The sequence below is a fragment of the Pygocentrus nattereri genome, chromosome 1 (assembly GCF_015220715.1).
Source record: "Pygocentrus nattereri isolate fPygNat1 chromosome 1, fPygNat1.pri, whole genome shotgun sequence".
NCBI lineage: Eukaryota > Metazoa > Chordata > Actinopteri > Characiformes > Serrasalmidae > Pygocentrus > Pygocentrus nattereri.
Window position 1 is genome coordinate 21,849,731 of NC_051211.1, and position 21,831 is coordinate 21,871,561.

General features: G+C 38.2%; 1 protein-coding gene across 1 annotated transcript; it reads left to right on the plus strand.

Moving 5' to 3' along the window:
• The first annotated feature begins 7,664 nt into the window (after positions 1 to 7,664).
• Positions 7,665 to 21,613, plus strand: LOC119263243 (IgGFc-binding protein-like). The gene is made up of 11 exons (XM_037537931.1): positions 7,665 to 7,725; positions 8,059 to 8,109; positions 10,824 to 12,125; positions 13,503 to 14,284; positions 14,422 to 15,004; positions 16,622 to 17,253; positions 17,364 to 17,931; positions 18,013 to 18,215; positions 20,065 to 20,442; positions 20,996 to 21,258; positions 21,472 to 21,613. The coding sequence occupies exons 2-11, from the start codon at positions 8,067 to 8,069 to the stop codon at positions 21,479 to 21,481; spliced, it is 4,764 nt and encodes a 1,587-aa protein (XP_037393828.1). The 5' UTR covers positions 7,665 to 7,725; positions 8,059 to 8,066; the 3' UTR covers positions 21,482 to 21,613.
• Positions 21,614 to 21,831: the final 218 nt, after the last annotated feature.

Genomic DNA, 21,831 nt, shown 5'->3' on the forward strand with positions numbered 1-21,831 from the left:
CTCTCTCCCTTTCCTATATCTTTCCTAGCTGTGTGTTGTGCTTCTTATACCCTTCTGTCATTCCCCCGCCCTTACGTTCCTTTCATGGCAGTAAGCATTAGTCAGCATTATTCTCAATTGTACACCATTCTCTTACATGTTTATCTTATACGACCTGTTTACAGCGAGCAGCCAAGGAAAACATCCAGATTCGACCCGTAGCCTTGTGGCTAGGCGCCACTGCCTTGCTGCCTCTATCTTCACACTCTGCTTCTGTTCTCATAGCGTCACATCCACTTATCTCCTGAGACACAAAACAATCCCGCTACCTCTCGGCCACTGTGACATTTAGAATCATCCTTAAGCATAAAAGCTCAAAAGTCATATTTCAACACTATTAAATACATTTCCACGACATGGGGAACCTGGCGACCTTTATTCCTCCTCTTATACCAAAAAATGAAGGCAAAATGCTAGACGCCAAAATGTCTCCAAGCGGGTCCTGTATGAGTAGGATGAATGGAACTAAATGGCAAAAAATATTTATCAAACATTCTTCTGGTCTTTCATGTAAGAATTTCCTTTTATTTGGAAGAAAACTTAGCAGCGTCTTTCATTTTTTACAGCAAACAGGTTAGAACAAATGCCAGTTTATTGGGAGCCTGGAGACTTCCTATTCTTTCCATCATACTGAATGACAGCAAAATGCAAAACAGGTTTTGGGCAGTGGGGCATGAACACTGCTACTGTGTGCACACTGGTTGGCAAGCTAACCAGCTCATCGATTGAGTAAAGCAGTTTGCACACTAATATCATGTCCTATTCAGTCAGCTCCTTTAACAACTTCAGAAGGTCTCAAATGTAAGTGTTGAAATATTTTATACTGCTCTGCTGAGAAAAGAAGTGCATTTTTTGTTACAAAATATATAACTATTTACAAATGACAACTTCACACAAAAGCATATTAACCCATTCATTTTGGGCTCTCTCAGGAGCGCCCTCTAGCCTGACCAACCCAGAAGACGTTATTAAGTGGCAAATCTCCTCTCTAAAAATTCTAGCAAATGTTAGAATTAGAACTAGCCATGAGCTTTAATCTTCATTCTCACCACATTTAAATTATTCACAAATAGTAGGTGCACTGTAAGAAAATGAAAATCACCTCAACTTAAATTGTAAGGTAACTGATTTCACAGCTTTCTTTGATTTAACTCAACCTAAGCACATCGCCCAACTGAACCTTCTTAATTTGGTCAAAAGATTTTTCCCGCTAGCTGGGACTTTTTTCATCATACAATTCCATCAGACATTTACTCCTCTTGTGCTTTCAGACATGGACAGCGGTAGATTTGCTGGGTTCCAAACTCATGTCCTCCTGATGTTGGAGTGAACTGTGAGACAGTTGCACCACAAGTGATGATGCTACTTTCCCAAGTTACAACAACAAATATTTTTTTAGGTATATTAAACAGTTATGGACACCAAATCTAAGTACTGTCAAGTGTTCTTGAGTGGTGCAACGAGCTATGCCATCACCCACAACAGGAGACTGAACCACAGCAATGCCATAGCCATCTACAAGTGAGGACCCAAGAGGAGAAAATGTCTGAAGGGGCTGTGTTATGGAAAGAGTCGCACCTAGGAGGGGAACTGGTTTGAAAAACAAATTCCAAATTGTTTATCAAATTGAGAAGTACAATTAAAAAATGAAGAGAATCTTTGCCTCAGCTAAGAACAGTTGAGTGAGTGAACTCTGGTGACCTCAAGTTCAGTCAAGTTCAGTCCAGGGTGGATGAGATTGTGATCTGCTCTCCTCTATTGGCCGTTGCCCACTGGACGTGATGCATTGTGTCGCACAGAGTATAAAAATTAACTTTCTCTCTCATAGCAATAAATGTTCATCCAACGTGCAACAGAGACTTAAGATTTAAGAGTTCTGTTCAAATATAAATACATTAAAAGCAACTTTTTTTTTTGTTAGGGATTTTGATTTTTCCCCCGGTAACAACAAACATAAAACATGTTTGCATTATTTAAACAGAAAAGTACTATTTATTTAGCTATCTAATGCTGGATTTATGATACTTAAAAACTGATTGACATCTGCTGTGTGTAATGTGATGAACTTTTCTAATAGCCCTAAAAGTACACACAGATTTTGGACGCCAGCCCTCTGAAAGTTTGCCAGAGTGGCTGAAGAGAGAAATTACAATGCTTGGTTCTATTAAAATATTGTGACAAAGGGTTTTAGAATATAGTTAAATATTTCAATCCTTTTACGTATCTCTTGGCAGCAGATATTTGTGTAATTTAAAACAGATTTAAATTACTTAGGAAATCTATTTGAACCCTAACTCTAACCCTAACCTGCAGAATGTTTAATCTTATTAATCTTGTCAATGTTAATGGACGATATTAATGGACATTAATCTCACTTCCTACCAGAACTCTCCAGTCATGGTGCAAGCTCAAACAAAGGAGGTGTCTGAAGTGTTAAATGGTGGAGTCAAAGAATTCGTTCATCAAAGAGAAATAAAATATGGTATACTGGCCTTTAAATAGCAAAACCAAACTCACCTAGAATCAGAGATGATGTTTAATATATAACTGTTCATGGATTGATTGCTTACATATAGCCATCACTGTGTGCTATGGTAATGTTGTAGGCATTCCAACAAATTTAATTTGAACAGAAAATTTGTTTTATCTAAAGGCCAGAGAAAATACAATGCAAAATGAGTTGGGACAGTTTGGGACTAAAAAGCAGAAAAACAGTGATGCAGCCAAACACTACCAGCCCGGGCAGCCCCACAACTGCAATGCAGCACAATCCAAGCAGCTGTTCCAGCAGCCACATATCTCTGAGGTAGCGTCAATCAGGTCCCTGGTCCAGGCAGCCTTATAACCACAACACAGCATCACTCAAACGGCCGGTCCAGGCCGCATGATATCTGTGATGTAGTGTTACCACCAATCCATATTTAATGTTTTATCTCAGAAACCTTATTGTTTTTGTGTAAATACAAGCTTATTCTGAAGTTGAAGGCCTAGTCCTGCAAGGATGGGTTGAGGCTCACCACTTTGCCAAACATGCATCAGCAAAAATCATTTTTGCATGTTTCTTTTCTTCCTTCAATGTGATTGGTGTACAGTTTGCAGAATGGCAACTTTAAAATCAATTGCTCATTTGTTTTATGTCCAAGAAAGGTCACTGAGGACATGGTTTGAGTGCTGTGCATGTGCATAAGTTTGTGTGAAGACATGCATGTGTGTGTGTGTGTGTGTGTGTGTGTCTAGGTGCATAGTTGATTTGCCCAAAGTGTTAATAGTATTAATATCTACTTGGTTGTTCATCTTCAGTCCCCAAACATTTTTTAAATGATATAACAGAGTAGTAAACATGGTCCTATCAAAAAAATAATGTTCAGTATAAAAAATAAAAAAGTTCATAAAAAGAAAGTTCATAAGGTAAAACATCAAATATGATGCTTCATACTGCTTTCAATGTATTACAATTTGAGAAGAATTGACTGGTCACTACTTTCTGTTTTATTAGCATTTTACACACCCGACTTTTTGGAATTAGGTTTGTACATCGCTTTGTTCATTACGCTGCCATGGAGTCGGAGTAAGGATTCCCAAAATGAAATTTACTTTAGCAAAAGTTCCAGAGACAATATTGGGCACAGCGTATTGATTTGTATTTTTGAAGTGCTCACCTTTGGTTCAGCTGTCCTTTCACATTAGTGTCATTTCACCCCACAAACGAATGACTTAAAATAATCTTTCACCTGTCATAAAAGGCCAAAAAGGCAAAAAAGCTGATGCCTTTTCAAACGTTTATATAGGGTTATGTAAGCTGTCATGAAACATGCTTATGTAAGAGTCATGCAGCCTTATGAACACTACCCTTATGTAATACAATGTCTAGTACTTTTTTTGTTTTTTTTAAATAATTAAAGAGCCTTTCTTTATCTGCATATGTAAGACTGCCTGCTTCATCTAAATAAAACCAGGAGAAAACAAAATTAAAGATGGAGCTTTGATTTTAGTGTTTTCTTTTCTTTATTCAAGCTGGAGATGCTTCACTGCTGGCACCTGCATATTAGCATTAGTTTTGCTTCAGATCACATTGGTGTTTTTATCATATATATTGTTCGCTATTCGACTCAGTTTAAACCCAATTCTTAAATTTAAAATTATTCTACTCAGCCACTGTTAGCTCCTCTGCTGATGCTGTCATGTTCTTGAATCCTCGCCGGCATGCAATGAACCTCAGGACATGTTGGCTGGTGAAGGATCCACCCATTCCTTATTGCCATGGAAAAGAAGGACACATTTCTCAGGAAGAAGTTTTCGAAATGGGACAGCCTAGTCACATCACTGTGACGCATTCAACCTTCAAATACTTTGAGGATGCAGCCCCTTAATTGGAACACAGTTATAGAGAAATGTGTCCGCTTTCTGTAACAAAAGGATGTCTTTTGGACAGGATTACTTTATACTACTTTGCAGGAATTACTTTAATTAAAAGACATAATGGTAACACTTTCTATGAATGTCACATTTGTAAGCATCTATAAACACATTCATAACATGTTATAATAGGCATCATAACCATGGCTATATATATATATATATATATATATATATATATATATATATATAAAGGCAATAAATGGTATAGCCAGGCTTATTATGCATTATGAATTGTTAAAATAATTTATTATAAGTACTGCTCATAACAAGTAAGTAACTTTTCTAAGTAAAGTGAAACATACTGTACTAAAGCCTCCTCCAGTGTTAAGAGTGAGCGTTCAAGTTAAGGTTTTTACTGAAGAATCTACTGAAACACTAAATCACACAATAAAGCTCATTACAGCCTTCAAAGGTCAGAGTTTTAGCTAGTGATGCCATCAGTACTGTTTTTGTACTAGGTTAACTGTGATGTAATGTAACATTTAAAGTGAGACGCTGGGTAAGAGCAATAATTGCAGCAATAATTCTAGGCTGGACAGCCTGTTTGTTTATAGATGCTTACAAACATGACATTCATAGAAAGTGTTACTGAAATCATTTTTAAGACGTGCCATTACGAACACCAAAACATACCAAATACAGAAACATGTCAATTGTAGGTAAAGCAGCTAAACAATGAACGCAATGTCTTGATGAGGTATGAATAGATTCAGTGATAAGCTTGTTGAAAATATTAAACAAAATTTGGTATATTATCCAATTATTGTTACACATTTGTAGAATAACACTGAAAATTTGGGAGTTTAGTAGCAAATAGTGTCCATTTAGTGATTAGTGAGGTGAGAATAATAGATAATGACCAAAATGTGTGCCTCAGAATAAGAACTGACCATTGAATTGAATGCTGTAATAAATGACTAAGAAAAGCAAAACAATCAGTTGAAGCATTCATTCTTAATAATATGAATGGTATATTATTTATTGTTTGGTGAGTCCACTTATCAACTTGTAGCTCCAAATATGGGCAGTCAATGTAACCAGTAGACTGTCAGAGTAACGCAAACTGTGGAAACTGTAATAGTCATTGAAAGCAACTGCATACCAAATGCCATCTTTCTTTTCTTTCCCATTAGTCTATTATTGCACTAACAGGAGAAATGGAAAGAAACCACTGACTAAAACTTTTCCCACAACACAAATGAGCTTTATCATAATTTATGAATCACAATGTTAATATTTAAACTATGGGCAAATCAACCATCCACCTACGCACACACACACACACACCGACACACCCTTCTTAGACATAAAAAAAAACAAATGGAGCAAACAGAATTTTGTTTTTCTGCAAGCTACAGTGGGGCAAAAAAGTATTTAGGCAGCCACTGATTGTGCAAGTTCTCCTACTTAGAAAGATGAGAGAGGTCTGTAATTTTCATCATAGGTACACTTCAACTATGAGAGACAAAATGAGAAAAAAAATCCAGGAAATCACATTGTAGGATTTTTAAAGAATTTATTTGTAAATTATGGTGGAACATAAGTATTTGGTCAATAACAAACGTTCAACTCAATACTTTGTAACATAACCTTTGTTGGCAATGACAGAGGTCAAACGTTTCCTGCAAGTCTTCACCAGGTTTGCACACACTGTAGCTGGTATTTTGGCCCATTCCTCCATGCAGATCTCCTCTAGAGCAGTGATGTTTTGGGGCTGTCGCTGGGCAACACAGACTTTCAACTCCCTCCACCAATTTTCTATGGGGTTGAGGTCTGGAGACTGGCTAGGCCACTCCAGGACCTTGAAATGCTTTTTACGGAGCCACTTCTTCATTGCCCGAGCGGTGTGTTTGGGATCATTGTCATGCTGGAAGACCCAGCCACGTTCCATCTTCAATGATCTCACTGATGGAAGGAGGTTTTGGCTTAAATTCTCATGATACATTGCCCTGTTCATTCTTCCCTTAACATGGATCAGTTGTCCTGTCCTCTTTGCAGAAAAACAGCCCCAAAACCTGATGTTTCCACCCCCGTGCTTCACAGTAGGTATGGTGTTCTTGGGATGCAACTCAGCATTCTTCTTCCTCCAAACACAGCGAGTTTAGTTTTTACCAAAAAGTTCTATTTTGGTTTCATCTGTCCACATGATATCATCTGTATGCTCTCTGGCAAACTTCAGAGAGGCCTGGACATGTACTGGCTTAAGCAGGGGGAGAGTCCCTCTCGGCATAGTGTGTTACTGATGGTAGCCTTTGTTACTTTGGTCCCAGCTCTCTGCAGGTCATTCATCAGGTCCCTCCGTGTAGTTCTGGGATTTTTGCTCACCGTTCTCATGATCATTTTGACCCCACGGGCCCCAGATTGAGTGAGATTATCACTGGTCTTGTATGTCTTCCATTTTCTTACAATTGCTCCCACAGTTGATTTATTCACACCAACCTGCTTGCCTATTGTAGACTGACTCATCCCAGCAGGGCTACAATTTTCTTCCTGGTGTCTTCCTTGTTCCTTGTTCATGTTTCTTAATATTATTAATATTTCAACATGTATATATAACATACTATAGAACAGTGACTAGGTAATATCCTGCATTAGTATATATATTTACATCGCCATTCACAAATCTAAGTTCGACTGTATATAGCTTTGTGAGCATTGTACATACCAATTAGGATTTTACATAGCATCCTTTCCTTTTGGTTCTTTCAGGTTCTTGTTGAAAAACTCAATCAGTCAAGCAATCACAGTCCAGTCTCTTATAGTTTCTATGAAATATCACACAAAATTTACCAAAGCTATAAAAATAACGTCTCCACTTTGCTACAACTGGACGACTGTTTTCTATTTAATGATAAAGATTTAGCCTCAGAGAAGGAACTTTTATATCTGCCTTTTCAATAGCATAGCAGCTGGTGGATGTGTTGCTATGTATCTGAGCTTTGAGTAAGCGCTCTATGCCAGTTCTGGTGCAATTTTTTTTTTCTGCACTCAGGAGCACAATAATTTCATACTTGATTAAACTGAGGTTCATTTTCAAATCAGAACAACAGGAAATGTAAGATAAGATGTTACACAAGCCTGACCACAACCCAAGGGTTATGACTACAGCAAACATTCAAATGACTGGACCTCCCACGTGCTTAAATGCCCAGTGGCACCACATAGAGTGACAGCAAAGTACTGATTGGCTACTGTGTAGATGCCCAAGAGAATTTAAGCAGCAGGATCCATAAACACTTTGCACGTATTGCCTTGTCTCACATCCCGGTAAGCTTTGAAATAATGTCAATTTCTTGTTAAGCCATTAAAACATATTTTTCTGTTACTTTAGTCGGGATGCTGTTCCTGAATACTGCTTGTGGGGGCGGGGGGCAGGGGGAGGTGGGGTAGGGGGGGTTTGGCCATGTGCAACTGGCATGTTGAGTGGTCAACTACGCAAGATGTTCAGACACTGCTGCTGCCTAGAATCATTTTAACCGGGTGATTTTAGGAGAAACAATGTCAAAAAAACATTTTCTTTGTATTAAGTCAAACATATCTAGCTACTATCACTTCTATCCAATTTTTTGTCAAAATCTACAGTTACATTCTCTCCTACAGACGTGGAAATGAGAGGGACGCTGCTTTGCCTTGTAGCCCAGCTGCTCTGTGGTAAGCACATTTTCATTTTCCCACTGCTGCGTGTGTATTACAGATGAATCTTGAATTTAGACTGTATAACCCTTTCAAACAAGTAAATTAGTAATTAATTGCCATTACATAAGAATGAGTGACAGTGACTGATAGTGGCTCAGCGCTTTAGGGGTCCATGTCTATTGATTTTGTACCACAAACCTAACGATCCTATTTCAGAATTTTAAAAAAACTTTAGAAACTGATTCATTTAAAATCATTCATGAACTTCAGTACCTCGTGACCCTGAGGGAGAAGCGGCTTAGAAAATGTATGTATGTATCGCCATGTCCATTGACTTTTACCTACCATAAAACAAACTGGAATGACTACTCCAGGTTAGTTTAATCTTTTGCAAATTTTGCCATGTCCGTAAATATTCCATCATAATCTATGGAAAGTTTTTCTTAAGTATAGAGGTACTCAGAAGCATTTACTTGCATTCTCTATGTCTTAAAATGTACCTCAGGTGTACAACTCCTTTAATTGAATCACGTAAAATTACAGCTAGGTAGACGGTTGGACAGTTTTTTTACTTGTTAGCAGGTAAATATTTTGCATATGGAACTTTTTCATGTGATAGCAATGTGTAAAAAGAGTAGCCGCTCCCATCTCTGTGATTTCTACCAATATTTCTTATGCCATGTCAATCAGTTATATGTGTTACAGTTGTCTTATGGTAGTCATTACATTATCCCACCTCCCCAAGTAAAACTAATCCCATCTGAATGGAGCTATAGTAATGTTGGAGCTGTTGTTCTATTTCAGACAATGTAGCAGCTTACCTTCAGTTCCTCCTACAGTGTTATCCATAATTTTGTAGCCTATGAAAAGCATTAGTATAACCTGAATGCATTCCTCCACAAAAAAATGATACACCAATTTGCTCTTAATGATAAAACTTTAGGAAAGGATTCTTTGTGTGAAGCCATAGAAGAACCATTTTTGGTTCCCTAAATAACTTTTCAGTGAACAGTTCTTTAGAGAGACATTTTTATTCTGTGGACAGGAGTCCAAGAGACCAAAACTGGCCTTACTCTCTCTGGGTGAGTAGGATGACTTGCATTTTGACAGTGCTGCATCTCTCAGAGTGGGTAGATAACATGAATTGTGCCTGAGGTCAGCTAAATTGATCTAGTGAAATATTTTGTCTTTTCTGAAGGTGTAGACAGTAAAAAGTTATGGAACTATAAAAGCACAGAGGCCATACAGTTATCTGTGTAGCAACAAAATAAGAAATGTTTTGTACAGTAAACAAGGCGACTGCATTTTTTGAAAGCTGAAGTAGAGGGTAAACATCATGCTGAGGGAAAGCGGAGTGGTGGGTCACTCATGCATTGCAAAGTTGGCCATGCAGCAGGTGTCTTGTGGAAGGTAGGCATATATATCTTAGATATATCTTATTTACAGTATATCATATTTTTATGAGCAAACATGTAGCCTTTGGGGGGTAGCTTTTAGTTTTAAAGCTATAAGCTACACCAGTTTACTTTCATAGATGATGTTTATTAATCTGCTGGTTTTCGAAGCGCATACAATTTCAGTTTGTTAACTAAAAAGCATTTGCAATAAAACCTGTGCAGCACTTTTTAAGTTTAATAAATAGCCACCATGTTATAATGTAAGAAGAAAATAGTACACAGTGCCAGTTCAACTAAGATTAGCAATGAGCTAACTGGTTGTAATGCTTCCTTTGGGTGACGGTTTAGTGAAAGGTGGAGATTTTTACATGTTTCAAGAGGCATGTTTGACAGCTTTTAAGTTCATTTTTTGTTGCTGGGAGATTCTCTGTGTTGATTGGCTTTAAAAACTGAACCTTGCAAATTTAAGTGTAATTTTTTTGTGGTGAAATACATATGAACAGTTATTAAACATTAAAGTAGTGAAAATGTACTCAAAACTAAAGTAATTAGAGTAGATTTTTACTTTCCACCTGTACATCACACAACACTGGCCAGACTGACATAAATAGATATGACCCACAAACCTGGAATGAGCATTACAGTCTAGAATCCATGTGTCAAACACAACGGCCAGATCAGACCCAAGACGCAATCAGACCCAAGTTAGCCCGTTGCACAATGCGCTGCACTACAGTCCCCAGCATGCATAGCAATGTAATGTACACTCTGACTCTCCTACTCCAAAAATAGTCTACGGGACAATGGTTACATCTCAGCTCAACACAATTCTATGCAATTCCACACCAGTCATATTACCAAACACTCTAGCTGCATTACAACTGCAGGTTAACCAATATATGCCCTTAAAATTAGCTTAGCAGCTCAGAAATTGAGCCCACATATTAATGAACTTACAGCAAAGAAAGCATGCCAGGTGTCTATGCCAAGCAGGTAGGTAGGTTTAAAAGACCTAAGACTGGGGACATTTAAATTTGGAATATTTCAAGGTTCACTGCAAGTGCCTATATTTTACTGCTTAAGTTTTTGTGTATATTGAATAAGCAATGGCCAGATTGGGTAATAGCACAACATTAATTAAAAATAATTTTTAAGCTTTTTTCTTTGCCTGATGGATTTGTTGAGATTTTTTAATATGAGCCCTTTAGTGGTTGAGTTTGATGCCCCTGGTGTAGAAGTAGGAATGGATGTTGCATTCAATATGTGGGAATGGGACTTTCTCTAATAAGTAATAATATCATTTACATGAGTCATTGTAAATCCTTTTTTCAGATCTGTCCTTCGCTGGGCCTGCTGGAAAACAGTTTGCTATATCCTTCATGCAGAATTACTTGGAAAAAAGACATAAGTCTAATCGATTTGTGGTTGAGGTTTTTAATCCATCTGCTGAATCGAGTGCCACCGTGGCAGTAACTGCCCTGGGAAAAGTCTACAAGAAAACGGTTCAGCCTGGACAAGGAGAATCCTTTCAGCTGCCTGATGAGGTGGAGATGATTGGAAGTGCAAAAAACCAACAGACAGTACTGGTGGAGTCCGACCAAGACATTTTGGTGTCTTCTCTCAACTATAAGATCTTCTCAACAGGTTTTTCAGTGATCTACCCTGTCAATGAATGGGGCACTGAATACTATGTTTTTACCCCAAAGAGTCCAAAGTCCCGTAAAATAATCCCCAATGCCTACAAAGAGTTCTCCATCACCAACTATAAGGACAACAATTCAGTTGAGATCGACTTGACTTCCAGCGTGAAATTCCAGGGACAAGATTACCCCAAAGGAAGCAAACTCATCATTAATTTAGAGCCCTTTGAGAGTGTACAGATCCAAACTCAAGAAGACAATGAGCAAAGACTATACAATCCCAGCATAGGAGACCTGTCAGGCTCCAAGGTTACTGCTAAACACCCAGTAGCAGTCTTTACTGGCCACAGCTGCACCTGGTTGTTTGCTGGATCTGACCATGTTTACGAGCAACTTATTCCCGTCAGTAGCTGGGGGAAAGAATTCATTGTTGTACCCATTGCTTACCAAAAACCTGTTGGCAAATATGACAGCATCTACGTTCAAGCCTCTCAGAATACTCTCGTCAACGTTAAGAGTCAGGATGAGACGACCTCACAAAAAGAAATGAAGACTGGAGAGACATACGAGATACATATAAAATGGCCAGATTGTCTGCACATCACAGCTGATGAAGGGATTCAAGTGCTTTATGAGTTTAATGGAGGAATTACTGAAAAAGGAATTCTCAATGACCCTTTCTTGATGAACATCCTACCAATTGACCAATTCGACACCTCCTACACACTGGCCACACAAAATGATTTTACAAACAAAGCAGTTGTAATAACACGCACTAAAGACCTTGCTGGACTGAAAATAGCTAAATCTCTAACATCAACAGATCCTCAGTGGTATAAAACTGGTGGAGGTGAATACTCATGGACACAGATCACTGTTGGTGACAGTTTAAGCTTTCAACAGTTAACCCAAACAGACTCGCCATTTGCCTTCTACAGCTTTGGTGTGGCCAGAGTCAATGGTTATGGGACTTCAGCTTTTGGGCATGTAAGAGGTAAGACAAGATTTCAGTCAGTTTCATTCTGCGAATGCAGAGTTTCTCTAGACAATGTCCCAAAAGCCTCTGTGATGTGTTGTCTACACACGAATAAACAAAGGCTGCTGAGAAAACGGACGAATAACATTCTGTAGTTATTAGATGACAATGATGAATGTTCATCTCTTATTGGTGCTGCCATTTTCAAATTCATTGATAAGTGTGCAAAATTATTTTTTTATGGTAGCTTGCATCTTAATTATTTAAAAAAGACATCCCTTTTCCTGTCGATCATAGCTGACAGACTTTTTTAGACGGGCTATGATTCCAGACATGATGCAGACCAGCCCATCCCAAACTTCATAATTTCATATGAATTCCTTATTTTTTACTTGTATGCCACACTGAGATAACCGAGGTGTCTATATAGTGATAAAACAAAGCCCATAAGTACATTTTTCATTCTTTCTTCTCTGTGCCACCTTTTTTTTTGCAGTTCTTGCCACTATGGCCCACGTATGAAAACTGCTACATCTATAATGCAAAAAAGTAATGAAGTCTGTAGAGCTGCACTGCCTAGATTTACACCACCACACTGACTTTAAGTTAATCTCTTAAGGCTGATGTTAGCTTCTTATTCCAATTTCCGTTCACCTCACAAAATACATAATAATGACAGTTGCAATCAACAAACCTGGGCTGTACCACCTGAGACGAGGGCTGGTGAGTTAGCCCCTAAACTACTACAGATATACATTTGGATTACATTACATTACATTTGTAACATTTACAGTTTATCTTAGCATTCTTCCACACTGGGAATTCTCCTGACTCTCTTGATTACCCACTCCAGCTGTGAGTGTTGCATTATGGTTAGGGATGTGTTAGAATCTTCAATAATGTGAAGGATGAGTTGAGGGATTACCTAAAAGACTGCAGAAACAAATCATTTCTACTAATTCTAGTTACATAAAGAAAGTTATTGACAATTAGTATGAAAGAAACTAATATTATTAAAAGTAACCATAACATTAGACATAAAAATAAAAAATTCCAAGATATTTCATTTCAAAACAGAACATGAATGAAATAAAAGATAATAAGATGCATTGTTTTGCAGAGATAATTTCATAGTGTTAATCTATGCAATGGTACTTAAGGTTATATTGTGCTTTAGATACACAAAAACTGGCTTTCCAAAAGTCAACAGAGGTGTCCCCAAATTTCCAAAAACTTGGTTTCCTTTTAATTTCAAACATTTTTTTCCCATGACCAAATACTGAGAGAGAAGTACCGACTATTTGAGCTTCTTGCACTGACAGGAAATGCTTTGTTTAGCATTTATTTTTAGCTGTATTTTAATGCAAAATGTTTAATGACTTCCTCTTTTTTCAGAACATCACAGCTGCAGAAGCATTACATGTCCAGAAGGTGAAAGGTGTGAAGTTGTGGACTACGAGCCCAAATGTTTCAAAGTGGATTCTTTTGAAACTGACTTTCCATATTTTTCCTCTCCTGAAACTGTACCAGTAACATTTCCTTCCGAAAATCCAAAGACTAATCCTCCTGATACTACAACCACCACTACAACTACCACCATCACCACCACCACTACAACTCCCACTACCCCTACAACTACCACCCCCGCTACTACTACTCCTACTACTACCACTACCCCTACAACTACCACTCCCACTACTACTACTCCTACTACTACCACTACCCCTACAACTACCACTCCCACTACTACTACTCCTACTACTACCCCCACAACTACTACTCCCACTACTACTACTCCTACTACTACCACTACATCTACCACTACCACTCCCACTACTACTACACCTACTACTACCCCTACAACTACCACTCCCACTACTACTACCCCCACTACTACCACTACCACTATCACACCTGTCTCTGGAGCAGTAGGCACCTGCTGGGTCATGGGAGACCCACACTACCGCACCTTTGACGGCAATTACTACAACTTTATGGGCAACTGCACATACATTATGGCTAAGAACTGCCAACCAGACACTGACCACCCAGCTTTTGAAGTATGGACCAAGAATGAACATACTGGGAGCACAAAATCTACCTCTGTGGAGATGGTTGTGATTACAGTCTATGGTTTAACCATCACCATTGTCCGTCATCAGACTGGGCTTGTTATAGTAAGAGTTTGTGTTTTTGCATTTAACCTCACAATGTTGTTTAACCATGTCATTAAAAATGTAAAATCAATCAACATCTGCTTTGAAACAACCAGTTAAATCATGTCTTAAAATGAATTGTGTCTCATTTGTTTCAGATTAATGATTCACATTGGAACCTTCCAATTTACTTGGACAATAACAGAGTGAATCTCTGGCAAAGTGGCCTCTCAGTTGTTATGGAGACAGACTTTGGGCTGTCAGTGCAGTATGATTGGGAGCAATATCTGGTGATAAAAGTACCAGGCAACTTTATGAAAAGGATGTGTGGCATGTGTGGGAACTTCAATGGGAAGAAGAATGATGACCTCACTACTCCCACAGGCTCCTTGGCAGGCAGTATTCCAGCACTGGGAAAGAGCTGGAGGGTCCCAGGTTTAGCCAGGAATGCCTATTGCACTGATAATTGTATAGGGCAATGTGAGAGCTGTAAGGGAGAACCATGGTACGATCTCTTAGAAGCAAAGACTTTCTGTGGCTTTATTGCAATTCTCTCTCATGGTCCACTCCGCCACTGCAATACACTTATTGATACCAGTGTATTTTATGAAAACTGCTTGCTGGACTATTGTATGGGAAAAGGATACAAGAATTTTCTCTGCAGAACGGCACAGACTTATACAGACACCTGTCAGCGTGCTGGCGTAAAAGTCTACAACTGGAGGAAGCTCTTCGACTGTCGTAAGTTGTAACAAGAAGAATATTATTTATTTTATTAACATATATTAGAACATTATGCATTTATGTATCATTTCTATTAGTTGTGTACAAAGTTAATGCATTAATGATGCATCAACACAACAAATGATCTAATGACCCTTTGAGCCATCCTGCTGCTGCTATGATTCCACAACTGCAACCCTTTCATTTAGACTCCTCAAATAGTTAGTTCCACTGATGGCTCTCTTGACAAACCCAAAATTATGTACAGCTACCACAGTGCTGTAAATTTGTTTATCGCCAAAGTATATAGCAAACAGTAGCAAAAACAAAAGTTCCCCTGGAAACAACATGTATATTCGTGGAGTAACTAGTGATTGTATATATTATACATGGACAGTATGATCTTTTTAACTTAAAATGAATAGTAAAAAGCTAAATATCGGTGTTGCTGGATGAAAACATCATATCTCCAAAATGGTAACTTTACAGCAAAAGGAAAACAACTACTTTACTTTTTACCAAGTAATTTTGGGCTGTTTCTTTAAGTCCATCCATCCTAAATTTATACACAATGTAAAGGGCAACTTTTTAAATGTAAAATTTATGTAAATTATGTAAAAATCTGAAAAACAATATACAAGGTTTTCTTCCGACAGTAGCAATATGTAGAAAATCAACGAAAATGAAATCAATGAAAAAAATCTACATTTATAAGGGACAATTTCTTTTTCTATTTAAAAGCTCTTTTTCTTTTCTTCTAAAGTGAAGTTGATAGATTTTGATTCACTATGAGTTTAATTTTTGAATAAATAAATTGCTGTCCCACATTTTCATGTTACTATGGAAATACATGTTTTAATCCATAGGTAGAGCCTAATTTTAGCCACACCCCTGCATTTTAGACCAGGAACTGAGACAGATCCCTTTCCCTCTCAGCCACATGGAGCATTCCTGTTGATTTGAAGTAAACTGTCACATGTTTTAATGAAAAATATGATGGTTTCATTTTGTGTGCAAAGTTGTGTTTTCTTGCACTGGCTAGAGTTTTTGTGCTATGCTCAAAAATAGCTAAATATTCACAACTGAAAAAATTCGGCAACATCTTTTTTAGTGTTTAGCTTCTTTTAATAAACTAAGTATAATTCAGGCAAAGGATAGTTCAAAGCAAAATAATTTCATTTAAAATCCAGATCATTTAAAAGTCTGCAGAGTGTTTTGAGCTCTGACTTTGAACTATTTTGATAGAATGCTCTTTAAATAGATACACACTCTACATGCTGCCTCTGTTGCTGTTACTGGACATAGGTAATGAAAACTGGAAACTGTGTCAAACTATGTAAATCTCATGATTTTCATATATCAGGTTCATGTGAAGCATGCTTTATTAAGAAGAAGAAAAATGAATACATGTTTCTGAAGCTTTGTCCACTTGTAAACCTATAACAAAATGGCCTGGTTTAAACGGGTCAGATTCAAGCAAATACAGTAAATTGATTAATCACAATTAACTACATAAAATATTCTAGTACATGAATAGTTATTTTCATTTATATATATTTGACACAACTATTATGTGTGCGAGATACAACATATTAATTAGTGGCATTATTCTTACATTGTTTTGTCTCCACACAGCAAACCCACAGTGTACTACAAACAGTCACTTTGAATCCTGTGGAAGTCCATGTCCTGCCACCTGTGAGAACCCTACAGCACCTGCAACATGCAAAGCTGACTACTGTGTACAAACTTGTTCCTGTAATGAGGGATATATCCGTAGTGGCAACAGGTGTGTCCCTAAGTCTCAGTGTGGCTGTGTGTACAGTACTGGTGGAGAGAAACGCTACCTAGAGGCGAACGAGACCTTTTGGGCTGATGATACATGCCAAAAGCTGTGCACCTGCAATCCACTCACCAAAAACGTAGACTGTAAAGCAACCAATTGTCCATCTGGACAAGAGTGCAAAGTTGTCAAGAACATTAGAAACTGCTATCCGATATCCAAGGCGATCTGCAACATCTATGGCGACCCTCACTACAACACATTTGACAACGCCACTTATGACTTCCAAGGTACCTGCACCTACACCGCTGCTCAAGGTTGCCATCTGGAAGGAACACAACTCACTCCATTTGAAGTTGTAGTGGAGAATGAGAAATGGGATAAGATCCAGATGAGTCCAAATGTATCTATGGCTAAGGTGGTCATTGTGGAGGTTTATGGCATGATTTTAGTGCTGCGAAGTAATCAGCTACATCAGATAATGGTTAGTACAAGTTGCTAAAGGTTTTTACTGATCTAACAAGGTGCACTATGTTATATTTCAATAAATATTGTATTTGTAGCTGTTTATATTATCCCCCTTCACTCTTTCAGATTAATGGTGTTTTGACTAACATCCCTGTGAGTCTGGACGATGGAAAAGTGACAGTCCAACAGGAGGGCTATCAAAACGTTATCACTACAGACTTTGGCCTGAGAGTTGCTTATGGTATGATTTATCATGTTAGTATCACAGTCCCCAGCAGCTACCATGGGAAGACCTGTGGACTGTGTGGAAACTTTAACGGCAATAAGAGTGATGAGTACTTGCTGCCTGATGGTATAGAAACCAAAGACATTAAAACATTTGGAGCTGCGTGGAAATTGGCTGTTCCTGGTGTTGTGTGTGACGATGGCTGTTCTGGAGACTTCTGTCCAAAATGCCCTGCAGACAAGAAAGCTGTCTTTGAAAAGGACTGCAGCATCATTACCAACCCTGAAGGACCATTTTCTGCTTGTCACAGTGTAATTAACCCTGAGTCCTACTTCAGAGATTGTGTCTACGATGTCTGTATGGGTGATGGAGATAAGAACATGCTCTGCCACAGCATTGCTGCTTACATGATTGACTGTCATGACTTTGGAGTTACCGTTAAAAATTGGAGAACGTCAACGTTTTGCCGTATGTATATGCCATTTTGACGAAACTGTTTAAATAGCATGTCTTGTTTTAATTCTTTAACATACGTTCTTTATCTTTTAGCGCTGAACTGCCCTGCCAACAGTCACTATGAAGTCTGCACTCAGTCATGTAGCGCACCCTGTCCTGGCCTCACTGAAATCATCAACTGTGATGTTCAGATCTGTGCTGAAGGCTGTATGTGCAACTCTGGATTCTTCACCAATGGTACAGGCTGTGTTAAAGCAGATCAGTGTAGCTGTTATGAGAATGGACACACCTACAAGGTAGGTTACAGAAACTGGAGAGAAAAAAATTCATAGCCATATTGCACACAAAATTTACTGTGCTAGGGCCCAAAGCTATTTTTAAAATTTGTGATTTGTGAGGTGGCAAAGAATCTGCACCGCACCACCTCCCAGCCTAATCCCAGTTTCACAAAAAAGCACCGTAATGGCCTCTATCATTGATGCCATAGACCGGGGTGCACAACTTGAGGACAGGTGTCCAGCCCAGTTTAGTTGTTGCTCTACTCAGACACACCTCCCAGACCTGACAATTAACAGTTGAGTGTTATCAGGTATGATTGAGCAGGTAAATCTTCAAACTGTGTTGGACATCAGAACTCCTCGTGTTGGACCTCTAGAACTGAATTTGAGCACTTCTGCCATAGATGAACAACATTTGTTTTCTTTAAATGTTTGTAAATAAGATATGTGAGTGTGAAGATAAAGATTTAAAGAATTTCTACCAATTCAAGGGTCCTTCCTAGAACCTTTACTTTATGTATGTCCTGCTGAAGATCTAGTTTCCAGGCTTAGTTCCAACCTGCATATAACCTGCTTGGCCTCATAACCTTAATTCTAAGGCTATGTTCAGACTTCATGCAAAGAGGAGGATTTGTTTATGAAATGAGATTTGTTGAGACGACTGTCAGCTAAGTGATCAGATCAGATTTGTGTGTCCAGACATCATCAGCCTCTGTGCATGGGTTGCTGTGGTAACAACGTAGGTGTCAGTGATGCTATAGCTATTTCAACCGCAGATGCAGGAGAGATAGACATGTATAATATCACCCTCCAAACTCAAATTCTCTGCCATGATGAACATGAATCTTTGGTGCTCTTCTTGAATCCCAGCTCTTCCATCACTCTGGATTTGACATCATTGTTGTTCGCCGCATTGCAGGTGACGCATTTGAGTGCCCAGAGTGAGAAAATCTTAACAGAGTATCAGCAACATTTCAGTGAAGTAGCAGTAGTGAAGCATTTGAATACATTGAGATATCTTGAAGATGAACTGTTGATACATTTCTTTATACATTAGGTAAATGTTCTTCCATTAGGCAAAACCTAACTTTACCCAACCTTACCCAATACCTAACACTCACCTTGGCCCTAAGCCTAACCCTAACTTTAACCTCAAACCAAAACTCTGGCCCCAATCCAGTTAAGATCAAGTTATAGAATGGTGTAAGCAGCATGCCATTATTAAAATACAATTTATTTACACAGTAAATTAACTGTCTCTTGATAATCAACTGAATGTATTCACTGCTGCTACATCATTGATATGTTGTTGATGTTACTGGGAGTCTTTTTCTGCAGTGTTTCTTTCATCTGAAAAGAACCAATCAAAATAAAGATTTACCAGAATCGCATTTCAAACCACATCCAAATATGGCTTGGATCTGAATTTTTGATGTCCAGACTATCAAAAAACAATCTGGATATGGCAAAAATTGGATCTGGGCTGGCAGTCTCAACAAATCCTAATGCATCTAATCCAGTCAATCAGGGACCTGTTGTTAAGATGTTAATTAGTAAGAGCAGGTGTGGCAGATTGTGGTTGGATCTAGACTCTTCAGGAAGGTACATCTCCAAAGCCAGGGTTGGTGACCACTGTTCTATGGCATTGTGCAAAAAAAATGTGCAAAAAAAAAAACCTTTTTGGCACCTTTATTTAAGGCTGTGAGCTCTCAGTTGCTGGGAAAAATGTGGTATTTCTTGCAATCCAAGTTCTCTGGGTTCTTTCCCTATCTACAGTTTTGCATTCACTCCTCAAACCATAGTTGATCAAGTGAAGGCATGGTCTACCTTAAAAATTACACAATTGTCCACCTGTTCACTTTTGCAGATTGGTGAATCCATCATCACTGATGACTGTCAAGTACAATTGACTTGTCTTCCTTCTGGTGAAGTTAAGCATGAGAGCATGAGTTGTAAGAGTGATGAAACTTGCATGGTTAAGAATGGTGTTCAAGGATGTTACCCAAAACAATGTGTGTTGGAGGCTGGAGGCTTTTTCACCTTCTTCGATGGGGAAACTTGGACTTTCACATCTTTGGGAGCCTTTGAATTGGTGAAAGTATGTGATGAAGCCCTTGTGCTTGAGTGGTTCCGTGTGGTGGTGCAGGTGCAAGCCTGTGGGCAAACAGGTCTGAATGAAATTGCTGCTTTGCACGTGTTCTTTGAAGATATGCTTGTGACCGTCACTGCAGAGCAGGATATTTGGGTAAGTGCAAAGATGATTTGCTATGTTAAGTGTGGAATGTTAACCCCCTATTGCACGATGTTGCCTCAGGGCAACAGCAAATTTTCCTCAATTTAAAATAATATTAAACATATTTAAAGACAATGATAGGGTTAAAAATAAAGGGAGGAATTTGAGTATGTCAATTAAGAGTATGTATTTGTTCATATTTCTTTTATTGGGCACCTTTAAACCCTTTTTAAAATTCACTATCAATTGTCACACAATGTTGCCTCAAGGCAACATAATCCGAAAGGACTGCTGCACACAATGTTTTGGATTCAATAATCAGACTAATTTTATGCAAGAAAAGTAAAAATACTTACATTTTTTTTCTTTAAATAATGCATGCAGTAGAGGGCTAAAGCTGGACAATAAAGTAGGCACTGTAACATGTTTTTAAAAGTGGATAAGTGGATGAGAGAATGGATGCAATTCAAATAGAAAAAATCTTTGGTTGCTCAGCAGTAATGTTCATAACAACATCTAACAAATTTCTCAAAAATGCCTATATAACACTGTTTTCATTTTGCAGCTCAATGGTAAAAAGGTTGGTGTTGTGGAAAGAAATGGTATTTCAGTGATGGCTCAAGAGGGAATTGTTATCATTAACAAGGGATCTGAACTCCAAGTGTCCTACAGTTTGTCAGAGGAGATAATAGTGACTGTGAGTGAAGCAATGACTGGGAAACTTTGTGGTGCTTGTGGAAATCTCCCTGGAAAAGAGCCCTTCTATGTTAACAGTAAAAACATAAACACTTACATGAATGGATATAGAGCGCCAGACTTTCCCCAGTGGTGAGTGTTTTTAACATTGATCAGAAATAGAAAACAGTTAAATGTGTGTGTTACAGTTATGTGCGCAATGTAACTGGCATTATTAACATTTTTCTAATTTTCTGAAGATCTCCACTGAAAGGTCCATGTACCTGTATTCATATCAGAGCATAATCCTGATTTTATGAACATTTGTTTTCTTTTTTAATAAAGAATTTTTTTCTTACATTACAGTTCCATCTGACAGCCACTGTAGAGACAGTGGTTCTCACTGCACGTCTGCAGTGCATCAGCCCCGAGTCCTTCATATCAGTGATTTGCAGTACTGCTAAGAATAATATCAATACTAACTGAAAAAAACTTTTGCAGTGCATGATGGATAATAAAATATCTTAATATTGAACATTTCTGTGTTTGTGTTTAATACGGGATTTTATACACGTATAATTCAGTAAAGCTTTATAAAAGAGTGAAACGGTCTGTCAGTGGTAATAATGGGCCACATTCATCAATATCTTCTAAGTTTTTCTTGTTTTTTGAGAAAGGTCCTAGAAAGAAGTCTACGTCAGATTCATGATTTATTCTTAAACCACA